At 39.9% G+C, this 24,162-nt stretch overlaps 1 protein-coding gene across 1 annotated transcript in view; it reads left to right on the top strand.

Annotated features, from left to right (window-relative positions):
* Positions 1 to 24,162, top strand: part of col22a1 (collagen, type XXII, alpha 1) — a 291,389-nt gene that overhangs the window by 161,055 nt on the left and 106,172 nt on the right. The window contains exons 14-21 of the mRNA XM_048529285.2: positions 413 to 466; positions 3,040 to 3,084; positions 6,788 to 6,841; positions 11,182 to 11,235; positions 14,407 to 14,442; positions 15,634 to 15,663; positions 17,183 to 17,236; positions 21,097 to 21,150. Coding sequence (XP_048385242.1) covers positions 413 to 466; positions 3,040 to 3,084; positions 6,788 to 6,841; positions 11,182 to 11,235; positions 14,407 to 14,442; positions 15,634 to 15,663; positions 17,183 to 17,236; positions 21,097 to 21,150 — 381 coding nt within the window. The remainder of the gene's footprint in view (positions 1 to 412; positions 467 to 3,039; positions 3,085 to 6,787; positions 6,842 to 11,181; positions 11,236 to 14,406; positions 14,443 to 15,633; positions 15,664 to 17,182; positions 17,237 to 21,096; positions 21,151 to 24,162) is intronic.

Genomic DNA, 24,162 nt, shown 5'->3' with positions numbered 1-24,162 from the left:
CCTGACCTCACGTCTGTTGAGATGATATGATACCAGACAGTGGCTGAGCTCTAACTACCTCATGCAAAATTTTTTAAAAATCTTACAAGGGATGGGATCACAATGATTTCACAATTATGTCAAGTATCTCATTATGAGGAGAAGTCCTGTTTCAAGGCCCAGTGGTACCCTTGGATAATGCTGGAGTGTAAATATGTAAGTGGGGTTTCTAGCCCGACTCCTCGGCAGCTATTTTTATGACTGCCCAAACCCCATTTCCATTAACAGTGCAGCCTTCAAGAATACAAGTGTGTTTTCCAGTACAAGTAGCACTACTCATTTCCCTCTTTTACTTCCCCACCCTCTCAGGAATAGTGCAAGACAATGTTTGAGAAACAAATCTTAATTTCTTGACTTCTTATGTTTTTCACAGGGAGACCAAGGTTATCCAGGAGAACAGGGATTTCGAGGCGTCGCTGGACCATCTGTAAGTTGATCCTTTGGATTTGCCATTTGTAGTTGAATGTGATTCTTTCAGTAACATGTTTCAATGCTTAATTTAGTGGAGAATTTTATCCTCAGCTTTTTTTTAAATTCTCTTCTTTTTTTCCTACCTGAACTGATCAATCCTTTCCTGGAGTACATTTCCATGGAAGGAGAGAGGGGTTTTCCTTGCAATATTGTATACCTTGTCCTTCTTTCAGGACTGAAGACTGACAATGAACATTGGCAACCTATTCAACTGTAAATCTGGCCTCTGTGCCCTCTCCATACTTCATTAGCAGCTGGTGATCAGAGTCAGGAAACCAATCCAAAATACTCTTCTGTCCGGCTGAAGTGCACTGAGGCTAATTGCAGCACATTCTGTTGGAGAGATAATTCAACTCAACATCGACATAAAACCTAGGGCCTTAATGCTCATGTGTGGCTCATCTTCTCATTTGATCTCATTTCATAGCTGTCCCTTGTTATCCCACTGGAGGGTAGCAGCACATACTTCTGATAAAATTGTTGCATAAAAAAGCAGAAAGTCTAGACTCTGCGTGTCCCATATTGCAGGGATACTTGCCTTTTTGGCACGTTTGGACTTCTCCTTTTTCTCTGTGTCATTTGTCTGAGTGCACAGTACATGGAATGTGCTTTGTGTGCATCCTGCCTAAATCTAGCCATAATGTACCTGTACCTCTGTGTGCAAGCTATTATCATGGTTTGTAAATACCCATGGACAAAAATGAACATGTGTTTAAAAGCAGGGAAACTAGGCTGCCACTTCAACCTTGCAACTGTGGTAATTGTTGTTTGGTTTGGAGCCTTCAGGCTGCTGACCAAAAATAGCAGTCATCTGTCTGCAACCTAGCTGACTTTCCTTGCTGTATTTAAAAACAAGGTGCTTCTGTGTTTGGAGGTATGCTAAGGTGGCTAATCATCCTTTCATTGTTACAATCTTCAGAGTTTAATTTTGTCACATACTGCAATGTTTGAACCTCTGCCATGAGAAGGTAAATGACGTGACATCTGATTTAATCAAAAAGCAAAATGTCAATTCATGTCTCTTTCATTATCCACTTCTGCTACATTGCCCAATGCCATTCCGATCTACCTAAATGAAAACAGTCCATCTCCAGAAATTGCCTTTCTTCCCTTCCCCACCTCCCATTTCCTCAGTTCACCAATGTTCTATTCTTAGCCTTTTGCTCTTGTTAGACCCTCACCGACAAGGTATTGGGTAAATTTCTAAGTATGCTGATTTCAAAGACTCTTTTTTTTTCATTTCTCCTGTTAATGCTTCAGTGTTGTTAGGCTGCCCAACATCAAGCCTTGAATGAGTCATAATTTCCATGAGCTCAACATCAATAAAACAAAAGTCTTTATCTTTGGTCCATAATAAAAATGCCATCACCTTTATAATGACTTCATTTTCATCAACAACTACTCTGTCAGCCTGAAGACAAACTGTTTCTAACTTTGACATCGTATGTGATCTTGAGCTTAATTTCAAACACTATATTTAATTGTACACGTTGTTTGTTCAATTCCACCTCCAAAGTTCATCTCACTTTACTGATACTGAAAATCTTATCTGTTTTGTTTTTCATTTTCAAATTCAGTTCTTCCAATAGCCCTCTTGCTGTAATTCCATCTTTGTCATCACCATTTTTTTTTCTAAACTCTAAACTTTCACCCATCACTCTGGCACTCACAACTTTATCAGATTTTCCTATTCATCAATGCACTCAACTGAAAACTTTTACTCTAATGTCTACATCCCTCAGTGATCATGACTTATTTTACCTCTCTTCAGTCCTCCAGACATAGAATTCCAATTGGATTCTCCATCCCTTTGGCCTGTTTTTCATTTTCCTCCTTTTAGGCCACATTCGGTGGCAGAAATTTCAACTATTGCATCTTACTCTCTGGAACTGCTTCCATCTTTCACCTCTCCACTTTTAAAATTTTCTCAAAAACCATCTCAGCCATGAACATTTAAGCCACTCTCGCTAATTTTTTTTATCTGGCTTCATGATGTGGAACCATTTATTACTGAGGCCATTAAGTGATTTAGTTATTATTTTACCATCAGTGAAGCAAAATGCCCAGTTCAAATCTTTCTCAGCCCTGTCACATCTAGTTAGCTGATCAGCTGTCATGAATGTATGTGTGACTACAGTATTTACAAGATAGGTTAATAAAGAAACTTAATGAGTCATTATCCAAACTGGGTATATATTTGACTCTGGATTATTTTACACTATTCAATCAAGTTATATATTAAAGAAAAATGACAATTATTAATCTGTAGGTTATTAAACTCCGTACAGTATGTAACAAGCAGTTCTGTCCTTGTGACAACAGTAATATATTGAAGATCACACAAGCAAGACTTATGGATCAAAATGTGCTATCCAGATTACTTCTGTCCTATTTCACAATATGCTGAAATAAATGGATCCTAAATTAATTAATAACATATCAGTATTTCTCTCCTATAGCAGTGCTCATGTTCGTTATCGAAAATCGACTAGTTATTATATCCAGTTCTGACTGTATATTTATTTCTAGGGTATCAAAGGTGAAGCGGGTCAGAAAGGGTCCATTGGAGACAAGGTGAGAAATGCGCTGAACGGATGCAACATGTTTGATATTCTTTTAGGTTAATACCTAGAGCCATTGATATCTATAGTACAGATGGAGGCTACCTACACCATCATGTCAGTTCTGATTCTGGTCTAGAGCAATCTTACATTAATCCGTCTTCATTTGTTTAGCTTCATGTTGGGCGATTTCTGTGACTACTTAAATGTACCAAAGGAAGTTAACATGAAAGGCATGCTTAACCAACCCAATTGAAACCATTGGAAAGTAACAGAAAGGGCAGATAAGGGTAATGAAGCATATACAATACATTTGGTTTTTCAAAAGATCTTTGACATGTTAGTGCATCATGAACTGATGACAAATGTTAGAACATGAGGGAAGTAAAGGGAAACAAAGTATGATTAAATATAGATGAACAAACTTACAGAGGATCAGCAGTGACACACCTGATTTACAAGTAATTTTGAATTTTGTATACAATTTCAAACCTGCTGATGGCATCAAATTGGGAGATGACATTATAGGTATGTATGAATTAATTCACAAAGTAGTTACGTAACTAACAACATAACTTGAATATAAGTAAATGTAAGGCAGTATGTTTGTGCTGGTGGAAAAAATAAGAATGCCACAGACACCTTGGAAAGTAAATGTCTAAATGCTGTAGAGAAACAAAGTAATCAGCTACGGGGTAATATTATAAATCAACCTAGGTGGTGTCACAGAATCTCAAAATAAAATAAAATCTACCTAGGACTGAGATGAGGAGAAACTTCGTCACACAAGGGTGATAAATCTTCAGAATTCTCTAATTTAGAGGGTTGTGGACGCTTAGTCATTAGGTATGTTTGAGACAGAGATCAATAGACACCAAGAGATATGAGGATAGCACAGGAATATGGTGCTGAGGTAGATAATCTGCCATCATCTGAAATGGCAGAACAAACTTGAGAAGCTGAATGGCCTATTCCTGCTCCTAGATTCATACATTCCTGTTTCAAATGAAAAACAAAAGAAAATATGCTGAACATGTAAAGGACCTTGGTGAGATCAGACACAGAATATTATGAATATTTCTTGTCCTCATATTTTAAATGATATGAAGTCATGACCGGTGGTGCAATAAACAAAAATGATAAAATGATGCCGGAAATGTTTTGATAAAATTATCAGAAAAGATTGAATATGCTGGGATAACAAGGTGTGTAGATAGGAGAACACAGCAGGCTAAGCAGCATCAGAGGAGCAGGAAAGCTGATGTTTCAGGCCTCGATCCTTCTTCAGAAAATATGCTGGGGCTTTTTTATCTGAAAAAGTAAAAACTGAAGCGTGACATGTTGTAGAGTTAAACACCACAGAAACAAGCCCTTCGGCCCACCATGTCTATACTAATGAACAAACACAAAATTGCACAATCCCATTTACCTACACTTGGCCCATTGCCAACTATGACCTGGCATTTTATGTGCTCTTCCAGATGCTTTTCAAGTGTTGCGAGAGTACCTGACTCCACCATCCTCTCAAACAGTGCATTCTATATCTCGACCACCCTCTGTGTGAATTCATTTTCCTCCAGATCCCCTCGAAACCACCTGTTCTCATCTTAAACCTCCCCTCAGGCCATTTTAGGGGTCTTCAAGATGATAAAATAGTTTAATAAAATAGGAAAGACAGAGATGATTTATGGAATTTTTTTGAGTGGTAAGGAGTCCTGTCACCAAGACAAGAAATGGAATCCTACCCTGAATGTGACAGCAGATTGCTTTCTCAAATTGCGAATCCACTCTGTGGACCAGCCAAATCTGCATGAAATGACTGCCGAACCAGCAGTAGGAAGGCGAGATTTGAATGCATATTGCTCCAAAGAACCAGCCAGGGGAAATCACTTTTAAATAGCTATTTGGGAATATTTTTTGGGTGAGGAAATACCCACTGTGAGCAGTGAAGCAGCCATTGAGCAGATCCATCACCTTCAACAGGAACTTTCTGGGAAGTCACCAATGTTTAAACAGTACCAACATGGGGAAGAAATTATCCCTAATTTTCTCGTCAAGTAGCTCAACTGGCCACTCTAATGTTGACTTTGTTATTTTATTCATTCACGCAATGAGTGTGATGCTGGCGAGGCCAACGTTTATTGCCCATCCTTAATTGCCCACAGGGCAGTTGAAAGTCAACCACATTGCTGTGGGCCTGGTGTCACATGTAGGCCAGACCAGGTAAAGATGCATTTTCCTGCCAGAAAGGGCATTTGCAAACCAGATAGATTTTTCCAACAAGCAGCAATGGATTCAAAGTCATCATGAGATATTTTTCAGATTTGACAGGATTTGAACCCAGGTCCCCAGAATGTTCCCTGGGTTTCTGAATTAACAATCCAGGAATAATACGGCTAAGCCATTGCTTCCGCTGTTTGGTGGGACCCTTCTTTGGTTTACAAGGACAGACTGTAATCGTAACTGTGGCCACTACAGGGATAGAACTGTTGTTGTTGTAGGGGAAGAAAGAAGGTAGAGAAATTGAGCACAGTAAAATCCCAAAAAACTATAATGTAACATCTGACCTTACTGGGTTGTGGGATGAATACAGGCTAGGCTATCAGCAAAGCCCCTGAATTGTTCTTCAAAGTATTGATTCGGTGACATAGAACTTTGCAATAACAGCAAAAGACAACTTCTGCAGCCAAACAACACTGCATTCCATTTGTAGCCAGGATGATATCTGTGCAGTGGGTCATAGCTTGCTGGCTCAGTGGTGAAAGTCAGGCTCATGAATCCATGAGAAATTTGAGGAATTCACTGAGCTTCTTCCCAGCACCTAAGATAAAGTCCACAATGGAAATCTATTAGAATTACATCCTTGGTAAGATATCATGGGGTTGACCACATTACTGAGTAAGTGTGAGAAGGAATCTCATTAGCATCTTATGTCCTCAATGACACGAACAGGTATGAAATTCCATGGAAGGAAGATAAATGGACAGATCTGGTGTTGCTGGCTCAAACAGAGGATGGTGCATGTCTAGAATAGATTGACTAGACAAGTATTCAGGAGTGAGTTAGGCATGCATGCGACAAAGAAACAAATTGACACAAAATTGGATTGAAGCACAGGTTTTGTTTTTAAAGCCTGGGCCTTGTTATGTAAGGGTGTAAAGTTCTGAAAGGGTCAATACTGAGTACTATGATGATGCTGTTTCAACATGGGAGGGGAAGAACAGCTTCAGAACTGAAAGAGGAAGGCCTGTTTGAGTCTTCCTTATAATTTATGTAACTGTGCCTAACACATCAGTGTAACTTTTACATATCCGCCATCAGGATATGAATTGCATCTTGTTTAACGCTAGAGTCCCTTGTCATTTGATTACCAAGTCATCATTCTATCTACTAGATGAAAGAGACACTGCAGATCCCGATCAGGAAGGTGTATATTGGCAGCACTTCCAAAAGATAGATTATACAAGTTGAAGAGCATTAAGGATTCATCTTACAACAGGGATATCCATCTTTTTTGGTGCAGTTTTCTTGTGTTGGAAATGGCCACCTGATGAATCATGACAGATCAAGATGCAGCTCTATGCATGAATGTAAAGTCAGTGACTGTATTGAGTAGAAACTAAAATCAGCTTTGCATTTAAAAAGATCCGGATTAAGTGTTTTTCAGAATTACAGGTTGCTTGTGCGTTACATTAATGCCATCTACCATCTATTAGGGGGAAAGTGGCTTTGATGGATTTCCTGGAAAAGCAGGCCTTCCTGGTGAAGTGGTAAGTGAAAGCTGCTTTTACGTCGAACAAGTTAGCATCTCTCATCTATTCATACATGACACAAAAATATGGACGGTGAAGTGCCTAGTGTTAGATTGGTAAATTGTAACCGTAGAGTAAAAGAAAAGAAAAAAAGGAGCTTATATTTATTTTGCAGGATTCCAATTAATTATTTAAGAACTTGACAATTTCTGGCATAAAAATAAGCCACAGAAGTGCATCCACAAAAACACACAATCATCATTAGATGCCAACAATCTAAAGTAAACAGCAAAAGTTTCCCCATTTGGGCTGGTGAACTCTAATGACATTCAGTTCAGAATTCAGGACATGCTCAGCCATTCAACAATTCATTATCTCAACAATCTTACATGCTCTACACCATTTTAGCTTTCCTCCCCTTTTTATTAAAAAATATACTTTATTCATAAAAACATTGATTCTGGACACAATTTTTACATATGCACAACACACTTATGATGTAACAACTAATAAAACTTCGTTCAATAGGGTACGTTCCACAATGAAAGCCAGGTCCCCACTCAGTGGGAATGTGTTTCACCGTTAAGTCCACTTTATGGAATTGATTAAATTGCCTGTACAGCTATTAGACATGTCTCTTTAGTCAACATGTTTCTTAACCCTTAACTACTTGACAAAAAAAAATCACATCCTCTGCTGGATTCTTCTAAAATACATCACTCTGGGTATTCTGGTAATGGATATTCCACACCTGCTCTTGTTTTTCCAAACGTCTCCTGTTGAAGTTACTTCATCTGATGATTTGGCTTCATGTGGACTTCGGTCTATTCTTGAATTAGCAGCTGTGTGATCTTTGATCCTTGCATTACAACTTTTGGCAGCATGCTGCATTGGGAAGTCTATGACCTCTATCATTTTACTCTGCCAGCGTTTGGCTGCCGAAGAAGTATATTCTGACTTGAATCACAAGAAACGAGAAGTACATGGTTCACAGCAAGTTCTCCAGGGAATTGTATGCTGTTGGTCATCGTAAGAGGAAATGCCAATCAGAGAAATCTCCTTCTATGCCAAGAGTTTACTTCCTTTTTAATGAACAACATTAACTTGTCAAATACAGACATGCATGTGTTGTAAAGGATGGGGGTAGTTCGGGGGAAGAGAAATCCCTTTTGCAATCTCACCTGTTTGATTCAGGAACTTTAAAATTAAATCTTGATATTTCCTTTATTCATTCTGGGGATGTGGATGACATTACAATGCCACAATTTATTGCTTATTCACTAGTAACATCAAGTGGCTAACAAAGCCATTTCTGCCACAAAAACAGAATGCTGGAGAAGCTCAACAGGTCTGACAGTACCTGTGGAGAGAGAAAGAGAGGTAATATTTCAATTCCAGTATGACTCATTTTCAGAATCTGATGGCAGTAATGCAACAGCCACATGGATATGGTACTGCAGTTAGATTAAAGCCAGACCATTCAAGGATAACGTGACTTTTCTTTCCGCAAAAGATGTTAATAAGACAGACATGGTTTGAGATAGACATGAGACAGGGTTTAAACGCAGTTTGATATTTTCATGGTCATTTTGACTTATATGCCATTGTTTACATTGAGTTAAAGTTTTCAAGCTGCTGCAGTGAAATTCTATATGCTCGCAAACTGGATCATTATTTAAGGTTTCCGGTCCAGCAACAATCCCACTTTTCATTCGCTGTACGTGTTAGTCATATGATACAAAGCTAACAATTAAACTTTTATGTTTACCTTTTTTGAACTTTCTCGACTCAAAGGCTGCCCACCATGTAATCCAGCCCTCTCCGTCATGTTAAAAAGTGTCTTGTCAGATAAAGAACAGGGCTGGCTTTGTGCCGGGTCTTTGATGTGACTTCTGAGGCAATGGCTAAAATTGCAAGGCAATTGATTCTGACACAGTAAAGCAAATGCAAGCTGACTAAACTTGATGAATACAGCAAAAGGCAAAATCATTGGACACTTGAATGAATGAGAGAACATTTATTTCACATTACTGTGAATGAAATGTCCTTTCAATCTGGGAGATTGGCAGATGCCTGAAGAATAAAAGATTATATTGACATGGTAAAAGGCCAGTGTAATGGAACTGGATTGCTCACTGGAAGTGCTAGCACCCAGTCAGGAGGCCAAATGGACTCCTTAATACAGGCCTGTTTGGTTTAAAGCACAGCAAATCAATTATTCTAAATTTTCTGCCAATTGTGGGCCTAATATGAGTTGCCTCTTAAGATGGACCAAAGTTGCCACTTTTTGATAACAGGAATTCGTTGTCAGATTGTTTTGAGTTATTTGTTGAAATAATAAAAATCCCTGAAGGACTTGGTGGGCAATTGTATCCCTCAGTTTGTCATACAAGCTAATTGTCCTCAGGTTCAATCCCTGCTTTAAGGCAACTGCATTTAGACAGACCAGTCCAAATGCCCTGGGAGAGGGCATTGTCCCCATCCCCTCTCATTTTCATAAGTGGATATCAGCAAGTGTAACGTTGAACTTGGCTGTGAAGCCCCTCTAATGAAACTACCTGCCATCATTCACTGTGTCATGAAAAAAGGCCAGTTGGGTGAAATGTGGCATAATGTCAGTAACTATTTCAACCTGCATCTGGACTTTAGGAAAGTGAGGCAAGGAAACTGAAGAAAAGTAAAGGAAGTGGTGGCAAACAATGTAGAATCCTTTCAGTAACAGAGTATTAATTCTTTAAAAGAAGCAATTATGGATAGGATCTGCAATAGGTGAGCTGTTTGTAACAATGCCTCCTATAGAGGATCTGGATCAGCGCCAGCTTGGAGGGCCGAAAGGCCTGTTCATGTGCTGTAATTTTCTTTGTTCTTTGTTCTTTGTTCTATCCTTCACCTCTCAGAAACTTTGATTCATTCAAGCTTCCGAACTCACTGCAGCTTGCCCAACACTGGAGCGTTCACTGACCTGCATTAAATTCATGTCCACCAATGCCTTGAATATTTATTTTTCTAATTTCCAATGTTTCCATGATCTTACACTTCCATGTTTCTCAAACCTACAAGAGACCATTTGATTCTGCTTGATGTTCAATCGCATTCTGATGACATAACAGCCCACAGTTAAAATCTTGAGGATTACCATTGATCTGTAACTGAATTGAATAACCATAAAACTAATATGGCTATGAAAGCATGTTAGAGGCTTGGAATTCTTTGGCTAATAAGTCACCTGCTGACTCCTATATGCGTGTCTACCATCTAAAAGCCACAAGTCAGGAGTGCAATGATAAATCCCAACTGGCCTGGATGAATCATCTCCAGCAATAGTCAAGAGGTTTGACGATATTCAGGATAAAACTGTTCCCTTAGTTGTCACCTTTAACATTCACTTCTTCCAACATTGATGCACAGCGGCGACAGTATATATGATCGACAGGATATGCTGCAGCAGTTCACCAGGGATCACCTCAACATCATCTACTGAAATCGTGACTCAACTACCTACAATGACAGAGGTAGCACATATGTAGGAATACCGCCAGACGCAAGTTTATCTCCAAATCACTCAGATTCCTAAGTTAGAAATATATCTCAATTCCTACTCTCCTCATCAAGCGTCAGAAACTCACTATCTAGCAACATTGTTATGGCCCTGCACCATGTGGACTGCAGTGGTTTAAGAAGGCAGATCACGATCACCTTCTCAAGGGTAAGTAGGGAGGTGTAATAAATGTAGGCAAAGCCAGGAATACCCAGATCCCATGAATAAGTAGAAAACCTACAACCCTCCAAGAGTTTTCTGCATTCCACCTGAAGTGTTGAAATATTTAGTTGTTATTTGTGAAATTATGTGAATCTCTGTCCTGTTCACTGTGCTTGATTGGTTAGGCCTGGATGTGCACTCAAAGGTGAATAAATAAAAATCTATAGAAGTTGCTGGAAGCATTGAACTGTAAGCAGAAGAAGTTTTGGAACTCTGTGAACAAATCCCTATTACACACAAGGAAGCTAGCATGTCACCTCTTTATGACCCCTAGATATAAAATATGCAATAACTTCAAATGATTATTCATGTATCCCCACTTTCTTTTTCCACTAGAGGTGGTTGCAACATCAGTTACGTAGGTCCTTAAATCTGGAATTACTGCCCTAAGTCTCGACCTCAAAATTCTCTGTCAAGAGCCAGCTGAATTGCTACATCATTGACCAAGATTTTGACCACCCATCCTGATATCTCCTTTATCTTGGTGTCAAATTCTATCTGATTTTGCACTTCTGGAGTGCTTTAGAATGTTTTATTCAGTTAAAATTTCTGTTGTTGTTCAGTTAATTTCTGTTGTTGTAATATCTTCTATCCTTAGGGTGCACCTGGTAGCCCAGGAATTTCTGGTACTCCTGGAGAAAAAGGAGAAAAAGTAAGTATAAAAATTAAAAAACAAAATTGTTACGGCATTTGATATCATCAGAACAAATTGTGTGAACTATTGTAAGAATGTTTTAGGAGGATCAAAGTGATTCTTTTTGTTATGAAACAGAGAAAAAGACAAAATAATTTCAGTTTAACCCAGATTTTACACATGTAACACTAAAGAAAACTGTTAGCCTTCATCGTCACTGTTCCTATAAAACTCAGAGTAACATGAACTGCTTCCTGTGATTCTATGTTTCTCATTGGGGCACGCTGTTGAACACCTGGATTATAGTGAATTAGAAATCACTACACTGAAAATAATCTATTCTTTTATGCTATTAGTCTCATCACAAAAAAAAACGCTGAAAAGCTTCGCATTTTTAGAAGATGGAACTCAACCTTTAGTTGTGTACTAAATTTATAATTATTGTTACAGATAATCTCTGGCTCTGTAAACTAATTTCGTGTTTGTTGAATATCAAATTTCTCCATTATAATTTAAGAAATCAAGCTTTAAAAATGTTTGTATTAATTTATGGGAATTAAGCTTCCATTGTAGGCCCATGTGAATGGCCCAATCTTTGTTTGATTCTGTAAAATTTAACTATGGGTGAAGGATAAGCATGGTTTCTTCCTTCCAAGCTTGCTACTGGTGAGAATGCGTCGATATGATTGGCTGTTGGACTTGTTGCCAAATTCAAATTAATGCCAATCAAGAGGAAATCATCACAAAGGAGATTGTTAGATTATAATAGGTAGGTTTCTTTGATATCAGCACCAAATACCATCAGAGATAACAAGGTATAGAGTGGGATGAACATAGCAGGCCAAGCAGCATCAGAGGAGCAGGAAGGCTGACGTTTTAGGCCTAGAGGGTCTAGGCCTGAAACATCAACCTTCCTGCTCCTCTGATGCTGCTTGGCCTGCTGTGTTCATCCAGCTCTACACCTTGTTATCTCAGATTCTCCAGCATCTGCAGTTCCTACTATCTCTGAACCAAATACCATCAGTTAGCTGCTTCAAAACCAGGCCCTCTTATTATATTTTGGTAGTGAATCCAGTCAGCAAGGGGAACCTCATAACTTATATCAGAAGAACATTGGCATTCTGCACAAAATTTGGTATGGTGTGCGCTTTGAAAGTGAAATACCCTGTTAGTTTAATGTAGTTGTTAAGTTATCTCTTGCATATTAATCATTGATGGAATTCCTACTTCCATAAGAAACAACTCAATAATTTTGTTTGCGTTTCAAATTTCACAGCAGCTGTAGAGAAGCCAAGAGGATTTATGTTTGTGATTTTCTACTTTCCAAAAATATCATTTTCCCATCTGGAACTTTGTTTCTATCCTATCATGCTAATTGCTAACATTTATTGTTGATGGCATCCTAACCTCCACAGATCAGAACTAGCACAGGGAGGAGAAACTTAGCTACTTCAGAGATTGCTTAAAATCTTCCCCTTCCTTTAGTAGAATTCTAATAATGCCCATTCAATGTTATAATCAACACTAAAGCTATTTGAGCACCCATTCCATGGACACAAGCATGTCAGAGCAATACCAGTTCATAGACCTCGTGTGCTGTTTTCCTTCATGTTGCACAAAAAAGAAGACAGTTGCCTGGATATTGGTATAAGCATGAGAGCCTGTACAATAATTATGGTAGACAACCAAAAATGTAACCTAGAACTGAGTCAAGGTCTTGACTTCACACAACTTTGCTAAAAGAAGACTAAATATTGGAGGGTTTTGTCTTATACTCGTCAGATCTAAGATGTAAGCAACAGACTTGAAAAAATATGCATCATCTTGTACAGTACGAGAGAGGGTAATGATTGGTTGAGCCATCATTGGCACAGAGATACAGCAAGAACCATTAACGTTAACCTTAATTTTCAGACCAGTTACATAGATTCTTATTGGTCAGATCATTGTCACAGGGATTCAGTTGAGTTTGGCTGCCTCCATGGCTGTTTTCTTCTCAAAAAAATTTTCAAGTATGTTCCTTTTTGCCCACACGGCCCTAATTATTTATGTATGCAGCTTCTAATACCTGCAGATGCTTCACACTGTAAGTCTGGCAGATGATCTGGAATTGGCTTTGGATGTAACTCATAGTACAGCTGGATTATTTAATAAAAAATTTCCAATGGCAGAATCACATCTAATGTCGGATATAATGTTCTGATGCTTGAAAATACAGGCTGGTTGGGCATGAGCAACATGCTGCCACCTGTAAGTCATCATCAAGATGTGGTTTGGCATAGTCTGTCAATCACTGGTGTATATAACCTACATACCCAACACCACTTACTAGAACTCACATACCGCATTACTTATTGTGTGATGGACTTGATGGCAGCATTCCGTTAGTGGAGAAAACCACTTGTGGGTTTGCTTTGTCGTAGCCATGTGAGACAACTAGCTTCACCTGACCAATTGTAATCGTCAACTAAAAGGCCATTCTGTGTCCTGATATTGGTAAATTATCTCTGCTGTGATATATCTGTGTAGATGTATCTTATTCTGAGATTAATTTGGTAGTCCAAAAGCTCACTTTAGAATCACATCCATTGCTAGCTATGCAAACCATGTTTCAGTAATGATTAATTTCTCTCCTAGTTGATGTTTCAGCTTCACAATACGTCCAGCTGTACAAATTAAGATTGCTGGGAGTAATGAGCAGAACCATTAGCAGTGCTCTATTATAAAGGCCCCTCGATTCAGTCACAAATCTGTACAAAATTGCTTTATTTGGATAAAGGCTAGAGTCGGGGAGTGATAGCAAATAGTCTACAAAGGGAACAATTCAGCAAGAAGCAAAAATGCTGTCTGGAGATGCATGCTATAAGCTATTTGTGGGGTATTGGACGAGGACAAAGGCTGGTCTTAGACCTGACATTTTATTCCACAGTTAAATGATCAGGCAAAATATACTTGCTAATAACACAATGAAGTAAAATGGCCACAAAGGCAACTTGTGAAAAATCTGCACCTCTATTACTAAGCCCCTTGGTAGACCGGCAAATAGAATTGGAAAAAAAAAGTTGAAGATTTCTCTTACTTTTCACAAATTTCTTCATGCTCATGCTGGGCAGTTTGAGGAAGGTAACTAAGGCTTGAAAGTATAAATTTTCAGACCCATCATTTGTTGATATTGTTTTTTATTTACAGGGAGAAGCTGGACCTCCAGGTTACCCGGGCAGTGTGGTGAGTGTCTTAACTAGCAAAGTATAATGCAGTGGAAGATGAAGTGACCTGGTAAAGAAATCAAGGAGTGGGCTGACTTTGCAGTCTCTGTCAGCAGCAGGAACATCAGGTTTCAGACATTCCTGACTTCCCACTCTCTCCATTAAGCTGGTTGATTGAAGTCAGAGACAATTTGGATTGTCTGGTCTGGAAATATTCAAAAGTTATATAGATACAGGAGAGGAATACAGCAGGAATTGTGATCAGATGCTGAGTTCCTTGGGGTAAATTTATGAATTTTGTGCTTTTGGTAGAAATCTTTACCTCCCAGGAGTAAGCATCATGAATGTAAATATCATTTAGTTATTTTCAATCCATTTCAATGCATAATAATTTCCCTATTACTGCTTGCTTTTACAGTTGATGTACATTCAATGATGTTAAATAACTAACGTCACTTCTGTGAAAGCACATTTTTAAAAAATCTATTTTAAAATCAATGTGAGCAGTTGTTAAATGTTTACATTTACATATCTCCTAAAAATGGAATAAACTGTTCAGATTTAAGAAAAATTATGACATTGGCTATCTTTGTAACCATACAATTTTTAGCAACTTGTTTTGATATTTCTGACTAAAATAGTGATTAATGTCACACATTTCTCTTCAAATTTTATCAATCCTGATCAAGATTTTTATCATTTGATTTAAATACTTGGTCTTCTGTGACCAATTTCATTGTTCATTGGAATAGATAAAATGAAATTTTATTTATATCTCTTCAATGATCTTTTTCAAATCTCTTCTGAACAATGTACTTTTTTCCCATGATGTTGTGTCATTTGTAATTATCTACTGCATATTAGTAGTGGACGATAATCTGATCCTGTGCACCAGTGTGGTACAAGCATACAGAGAGCAGAGAAGGAGGAACAACAGTGAAGTACCTGGAATGCATTGTCCCTTCCACTCATAGCACTGCTCAACAAGGAAGATGCGCTAATTGTCCATAAGGCCCATTACCTTCTCTAATAATGCAACCTGAGAATTGTTTACCTTATATGGTTTAATGCCTTCTAAAATTAAAATTGACCTTCCCTGGTTTTAATAATTGCATAATTATTTTGGTTGTTTTAATTGTAAAAGGAAAGTAAGTTCTGGTTTGTTTGATCCTTTGATATTGATGACTAACAACTGAATATTTTCTTTTAGGTAGAACTTGGTGGTTTGAAAGGAGAGCCAGTAAGTTTGATTCCAGTATAAAGCATATATGTCTCGAACAACACATTAAAATACTATTCAAAGTGTCTGCATTTTGATGGCTAAGAAATGTTATGAATCAAGATGATATGAACAACTCTAGGTAATCTGTAAGCATTTTAAAATAAGAAGAAATAAGAAAGAAATTAATTCAATTCCCAAATTACTGTACAGGGAAGGAAAATACAATCCTAACAAAATGTATGCTGGTGTGAACTCTTTACACAAATATCCATCTCCACCTTACTCCATATCAGCCTGTCATCATATCCTTCTCTTTCTTCTTCGCTCATGTACTGAACTAGCTTCCCCACGAAAGCAGCCATGATCTTTAATCTGGTAACTCTACCATTAACACTGGTGGTGAAGGAGGAGCTAGCAAGAAGAGCCGCTGTAGCGTGGAAAGAGGGAGTAAAAGGATGTTACACAAGGGGCCATACCCAGAGTGATTATTCACAGAGCACTCCTCCCCCTCACTTAACTTCACTGAGAAACAGTATGTGAGAAATCTTTGTGATCCAAGATGATGGGAACTGCAGATGCTGGAGAATCTAAGATCACAAAGTGTGAAGTTGGATGAACACAGAATTCATCAGTGTGCTCTCTGATGAAGGGTCTAGGCCCGAAACATCAGCTTTTGTGCTCCTGAGATGCTGCTTGGCCTGCTGTGTTCATCCAGCTTCACACTTTGTTATCTGTAAGAAATCTTTGCTTATTCCAGGAGGGACAGTTAGAGCTAAATTACTTGCCTTTACCTTGCTGCACTCTCAAATCAGTATCATTATACATATGTCTGATGGATAGGGCTTAGAAAGGAATGTTTATTTTGGCCATTCTTTCCATGGCTTTCTGAGATGGCAAATAAACCAATTAGGTGCCTTCCCCAGTAAACCACAGTTTTCAGGTTAATGTGAAGTGTTCCCTGATCTGGCACTTATAGCTACACTCAGACTTGGAGTTGTTATTCATCTTCCACATTTGAAACAGCTGGCTGCAATATGAATGTCCAGCACGGACCAAGTTGTGCGCTGTCCTGTCTTCAAAGGAGGAAGAATTCTGGAATGTTTGCTGATATTGATGGCACTTTGAGCAGGAAATGAGGTTTGGGGGAATGAAGATTGCAGTCGGTAGAACAGAAGATGTCTGTAGTAGCATAAAGAGGTAGTGAGATAATAAGCTACAAGGGAATAAGACAAGCAAGGACACATAGAACATAAACACAAGCATAGATCTACGGCATTAAAAACTTCTTTTCAATGTTGTAAAATATGATGTGCTTCCATATACTTCGATGAAGTGTGGTACACTGATTGCAGGAGAGTGAAGAGATTTTAAGGCAATTCTTAATTGGACAAGTCTCTCATGAAACAATGAGAAAGCATTGAAAATATGAATCAAAATTCATCAATAATAAACCATTCTTATGAATAATATCTACAGGTGTTCAAGATTTTCCAAATGCTTCATTTTGATTTAGATGTAATGTGCTTAATCTTTACAGGGTCAGCCAGGACTTCGTGGACATCCAGGCTTGCCAGGTCCTATAGGGCCAATGGTAAGTAGACTTTTTCTCACTTTGAAAAGAAGAAATTGGCTCAAACCATTCAGCAAGATGGAATGATCACTGAGTGAAAGAAGACCTCAGATTCCTCTCACACATGTGCCCTTGCCTGATATTAAATTGCAACTAAGCATAATTAAAAACGCTTGTAATTACTGCAGGTAGCAGTGGATTTTCTGAAGCCCTTGCTTTGCTGATGAAACACATTGGAGGAAAATTAGTTCCTTGAAAAAATTTCTGATTTGTAAAATTTGGGAAGTAACATGGACTTGTTGGAGAAAGAGGACAAAGGTTTCGTTCAGTACAGATTAGCCGCATTGATGGACCATACTTACATTCCAAGGAATGTCATCAGTCAGACGTTTTCTGAAGTTGCCACTTCAGTAGCACATATGTGGCCTGAGGAAGCTTGCAGGGCAAACGTTTACAAAGATTCCTACCCATCCCACTTTCTGGGTCAAGCTGTCACAATTTAGGAATTCATGCAGCTTGAGAAAATTTTCTCTTCTTTATGGGTTGGCATTAGAACTTTTTGTGATAATGCATATAATTTCCTCAGCACAAATTGTTTCCTGCCAAAACAGGTAAAAATGTAGCATCAAAATTTATGGTGAAATAGGTGGCTATGAAAGTGGAAATTAACAGGCCTGGTTTCAATGCAACAAAAGATTTAGGACATGATTTTTCACTCCCTTAGGTGGTGAGAATAATAACAACAAGTTTCAGATTCTTGCTCTTGAGATAAACTCTAACACTCGAGTCCTCCCTCCTTACATAGCAGGTTCACCTTCTCACCATCAGGTAGTGAGAAGCCTACGTACATGAATTTGCATTTCAATAATTGCCCTAGATGTCAAAATTAATTCCCCCCTTACAGTTAAGCTCTTCCCTATCAAGAAACTTGCTTCAGAAAGACCACATCACAAACCATCTTTGATTTTCTGCCTCCAGTCCAGATAGAAGCATAAAAATAAAAAAAATAGACACAGGAACAGGCCACTCAGTCCTCAAGCCCACCCCATAATTCGCTATGGTAATGGCTGATCATCTACTCAGTACTGTGTTCCCTTTTGTCCCTTTACTTTTGATGTCTTTCATCCTCAGAACCACATCTAACTCCTTGAAAACATTCAATATTTTGGCCTCAACTGCTTTCTGTGGCAGAGAATTCCACAGGTTCACCATTTTCTGGGTGAAGGAATTGATCCTCATTTCTGTCCTAACTGGCCTACCCCATTTCCTGAACTGTGACCCCTGATTCTGGACTCCGTCGTCATTGGACACATCCTTCCTGTGTTTCTCCTGTATGGTCATGTTAGAATTTACAGGTTTCTATCAGATCTCCCTCACTCATCTAAATTGCAGTCAGTACAGTTCCATCTGCTGCACCTATCATTTTGACTAAGATACAATATGTCCCGAAACCATAGCTTCACCCAACCTGGCAATGGCAATGCACCAGTGTCAACTTCTCAGGGTGAAAGTGAACGCTTCACACAATTGAAAGGCAGGCAGTGAGGACACATCAGTGAAAAGAATGTTAACTGCATGAAAGTCAGAAACAGTCGAAGAAGGGTCCCATACCAAAATGTCAGCTTTCCTGCTCTTCTGATGCTGCCTGGCCTGCTGTGTTCCTCCAGCTCCACGCTGTGTTATCTCTGACTCCAGCATCGGCAGTTCTTACTACTGAGTGGCTCATGTGCCAATATCTTATCAGCGGACGCACAGCATTTACTTGTGGAATAAGATGAGAGGCTGAAAGGAAAAGAGGAAGCATGTTTCATGAGGCGATGGTAGCCTCTAGTCAGACGGGGATTACCACCACTCTCAGCCTAGGTACTAGGCCAAATCTCTGGATTGGGTTTGCCCACAGGCAGTCAGGTGGCTTGTCTGACGCAGATCTGAGAATCAATGCTATTACTGTATAGGGATTGAGCCATGGTCAGTCCTGACAATCAAGTGAAAGTGGATTGGGCCTTGCTCGTCAGTCATTTGGGGTCATCTTGCAAATTCAGTCGGGGTGATAAAGGGGATGTTGGCAAAGATGTGATTAGTCAGGGCTGTCCTGAGTGGGGTCAGGCACAGTCAGTCAGGGATGCATAACGGATTGTACATAATCAGGCTTCTCAAGTGCCTGTCCACCGTGTTGTCAAGCTTATGAGCATCTCAAGTGAAAGAATTGGCCAGGTTGTACTTGGTGGTTGAGTTTTAATGCTCACAATTGCAAGGGAGTATTGTAGATGGTATAGTGGGATCTAGCAGAAAGTAGGTTGAAACTGCATGGTCTCAAATGGATTTTCAGGACAGGTCATTCTGACCCCAGTATGGAGGGAGTCTAAGGCAGCAAGAACATTGATATCTCAATAGTTAAGAACCATGGAATAAAATAAAAACATTCATGGTCATATAAAGGAGCTCAACCAAAATGGGCAAGGATGATGGGCAATTCGGGAGCACAGAGTAGCATGATAAGGAATGTGAAGAATGGGGAGTTTTTTTGTGGGTCACAGGTAGGCCCTACAAGTCACTGCAGTGAAGATAGAGTCTAAATCTTCCCAAATTGATCTGAATATCAAGGTTTCAATGTTAGGAAGGTGGGAACCAAAGTGGGAGGCTCTATTTCTGAGATTCAGCTGCCATGCATTCACTGCAATCCCCACCTTTTCGGTCTGTTGTTCCCAAATGAGGTGATCTCTAGTCACTCAGTTTCCTGGTTATGCAAGATGAACGAAGGGTGTGAATCTTTCATTTTGGAGAAGCTCCTCCATTCTGATTAGGACGAGACCATGACAGGCATTTGCACAGCATGAGCGAAGATGTTTACATAAGCCCTTACTCCATACAGTGATTGATTGAACTCCTCTATGAGAATGTTTTGTTTTATTATCCCTCACCATCCTACAGTGTTGGGATGCCAGCTGAACTCTTGCAGTTGGGATGGGACGGAGCCTGCTGGGCATATGTCCCGTTGACTTTGAAGTCACTGGCAAGCATACCTTGGTGGCTTTGGACCTAAAGGGCCCAGCCTGCTGAAAATGCCTTGCATAATTGCACGCTCACCCTTCTGGGACTGAGCAGCTGAAGGAAATGGGATCAATGGTATGGCATCTCTGGAATGTCCTGAAGTGAAACTTAGAAATATAGAAACTGTAAGTAGGAGTGGGGAATTCAGCCACTTGAGCCTGCTTTGCCATTCAATACAGATTATGGCTGTTCCTGTATTTCAATGCTGCAGTCCTGATTTCTTTTTTCTCCATTACCTTGATGCTTTAATACGTAAAATGTTATCATTTTATTTCTTCAATATACGCAGTAGACCAGGCTGCAAACCCTTTTCTGGTCATGAATTCTACAGATTGACCACCCTCTGAGTGAAGAAATGAGGCTGTTGGAGTGACCATCACCTTTCCTCTATGTGGGTGCCAGTTGGCACCACCCTGACTTCCTGAGAAGATGAGAGACCTACAATGAGGTCAAGGTCTCTTGAGCCCACCAACCCTGCCATTTACTTAGCACCCATCTCATTCACAAATGCCCTCTGGATAGTCTGTAATCTGTAATCTGCAATCCTAACTTGGTATGGCCTACATGTGACTCCTGAGCCAGCCCCTAAACTAGGGAACAAAAATAGAAAGCACTGAAGAAACACGGACGAATTGACAGCATTTGTGGAGAGACAACTGTGTGACCCTTTGTCAGAACTGAAAGCGCTGGGAGAAAATGGTACTTTTGCAGATTATTGCAAGGTGGTGTTGAGATGTCCCAGGAAGGAAAGGAAATGAAAATTTGAAACTCTTGTGAACAATTAAAGCTCAATGAAATGTTAAAGAAGTGTTTTTGTTTTCTAATTTTAGGGTCGTCCTGGTCTGGATGGCACTGCTGGAAAACCTGGATCATCAGGTCAAAGGGTATGTGAACAGAAACATTTCCACTATGTTTGAGTCAACACATTTTCCACAACAACGTAGAACGTGACAAGATAAATCCATAGGGCAACAATTGAGATTCAATGTTAATGTAGACGCAAGGGTTTTTACAAAACATTTTCGTACAAGTACTTTCAGTGTCTAAACAACAATGCCAGCAAGCCCAGAGACAAAGGCAAAACTCAATCAACAAATGATATACAACCAAATCATACAAACTGCATGGGTTTAAGGCTCAATATCTAGTTAGTGTTAGAGATAATGGGAACTGCAGATGCTGGAGATTCCAAGATAATAAAATGTGAGGCTGGATGAACACAGCAGGCCAAGCAGCATCTCAGGAGCACAAAAGCTGACGTTTCGGGCCTAGACCCTTCATCAGAGAGGGGGATGGGGGGAGGGAACTGGAATAAATAGGGAGAGAGGGGGAGGCGGACCGAAGATGGAGAGTCCCTGAGGTTGGTCCGGAGGGAGGAGGGTAACTTCTTCAGGTTAGGCATCCCTGGAAGAGGTTTCGCAGTGAGGTTAAAATAGTATCAGCAGTTCCCATTATCTCTGATACTATTTTAACCTCACTGCGAAGCCTCTTCCAGGGATGCCTAACCTGAAGAAGTTACCCTCCTCCCTCCGGACCAACCTCAGGGACTCTCCATCTTCGGTCCGCCTCCCCCTCTCTCCCTATTTATTCCAGTTCCCTCCCCCCGTCCCCCTCTCTGATGAAGGGTCTAGGCCCGAAACGTCAGCTTTTGTGCTCCTGAGATGCTGCTTGGCCTGCTGTGTTCATCCAGCCTCACATTTTATTATCTTGGAATCTCCAGCATCTGCAGTTCCCATTATCTCTGATACTATTTTAACCTCACTGCGAAGCCTCTTCCAGGGATGCCTAACCTGAAGAAGTTACCCTCCTCCCTCCGGACCAACCTCAGGGACTCTCCATCTTCGGTCCGCCTCCCCCTCTCTCCCTATTTATTCCAGTTCCCTCCCCCCATCCCCCTCTCTGATGAAGGGTCTAGGCCCGAAACATCAGCTTTTGTGCTCCTGAGATGCTGCTTGGCCTGCTGTGTTCATCCAGCCTCACATTTTATTATCTAGTTAGTGTTAATTTGATTTCACTCAGGAAGCCATGCCTGTGATCATTTAAGCTTCTTGCGATTGACAAGTGACCAGTTACTCACGTCAGAAACTGTACATGGAAAAATCTTGGTTGAGGATTAAACATCTTTTAAGCATTTCCCTTATTGGTTGAATCCTTCCTTCTTTCCTTAGTTCTCTCTTGTGCCAAATGGCACATGGAATACAAGCCTATTTTTCTTTCCTGGGCTGCTTTATTCTGCTGGATGTTGGCTGGTCAATCACCACAGAATAGTGTTTGAGGGCTGCCACTTTGCATCTAACATGGTTGATCAGGAAAACTCTTTCAGAGATAGCAAGAACTGCAGATGCTGGAAAATCTGAGAATAACAAGGTGTAGAGCTGGATGAACACAATAGGCCAAGCAGCATCAGAGGAGGAGGAAGGCTGACATTTCGGGCCTAGACCTCTCTTCAGATTTGCCCAAAACGTCAACCTTCCTGCTCCTCTGGTGCTGCTTGGTCTGCTGTGTTCATCCAGCTCTACACCTTGTTATCTTTGATCTTTCCCACTTTTGCTGCCTGACATAGCCAAGATGTACCCCACATTATGACGCTTTCTGACACACATGTGATCCTGGCAATGTGGTCCAGATGCCCATGGGGGATATTCAGCTCCTGTTCTTGAGTCATAGAGCCATACAGCATGGAAACAAATCCTTCAGTCCAACTAGTCCTTGCTAACCATAATTCCAAACTAAATCAGTCCCACCTGCATGGCCCATATCCGCCCAAACCTTTCTTATTTATATACTTATGCAAATGTCTTTTAAATGTTGTAATTATATCTGCATCCACCACTTCTTCTGGAAGTTCATTCCACACACGAACTGCTGTCTGTGTAAAAATGTTGCCTCATATGTCCTTTTTAAATCTTTCTCTTCCCACCTATAAAATATTCCCCCGGTTGTGAAAACCCAACCATTGGGAAAATACACTTGCCATTCACCTGAATAATCGTCCCTGTTACTTAGATAGTGAAATTAAAATTTCAATAGTCTCTTTGTAAAGTGGCAGTGAAAAATGTTAGCCTTTTCAGAAAAATATTATGTGAACGGAAACATTAACCGAAAGCCCCTCTGTTTCATATAATCAGTTATTCCCCGGTGAAAAACTTGTCTGCTTGGATCCTCAGAAGATGTCACGAGGGGTTTGAGTCTGACGATCCTGTCATCTCCAATCTTGGAGAAATATTTGGGTGAAATTTAACACCCATTTATTAACCATGCAGCTTACTCAGTTTAAATAGTTAAGGGTGGGATGGCGGAATCAGTTGAAATGAAGCATGTTGATACATTCACTATCTTCACTTCTCCATGTGGCAGATTGCAATATGAAATACAGGCAGCTGGAAAGTTGCTCAAAACCATTGGAATCCTTCTGTGAAGGGATGATTAGAGCTCTAATGACATCATAATGACTCACAACATTAACCAAGAACCAAGAGAACGCATAGTCTATGAGATCATAAGAGATAAGAACTTAGATAGATTGTAAGACCCCACAGGCCTGCCCCACCATTCAAAATGGTCATGACTGATCTGACATTCCTCTTTCCCACTTCCCTGCATTTTGCTGTAATCCTTGATTCCCCTCCTAATCAAGAATCTATCTCAGATTTCAATATGCACAAGGTCTCAATCTCTACAGCTCTCTGGGAAAAGGAGTTCCAAAGGCTCGCAGCCCTCTGAGAGAAGAAATTCCTCCTCATCTCAGTCTTAAATTGGCATCTCTTAATCCCGAGCTATGACTTCTGGTCCTCGACTTTCGCATTAGAGGAAACACCTTCTCAAGCCCCTTGAAGAATCCTTTGTGTTTCAAAGAGTTCACCCAGTGATAAAGTCCTAACCTGTTTAACCTGTGC

The sequence above is a fragment of the Stegostoma tigrinum genome, chromosome 5 (assembly GCF_030684315.1).
Source record: "Stegostoma tigrinum isolate sSteTig4 chromosome 5, sSteTig4.hap1, whole genome shotgun sequence".
Taxonomy (NCBI): Eukaryota; Metazoa; Chordata; class Chondrichthyes; order Orectolobiformes; family Stegostomatidae; genus Stegostoma; species Stegostoma tigrinum.
The sequence above is the reverse complement of the archived record's forward strand: the minus strand, read 5'-3'. Positions and strand labels throughout refer to the sequence as shown.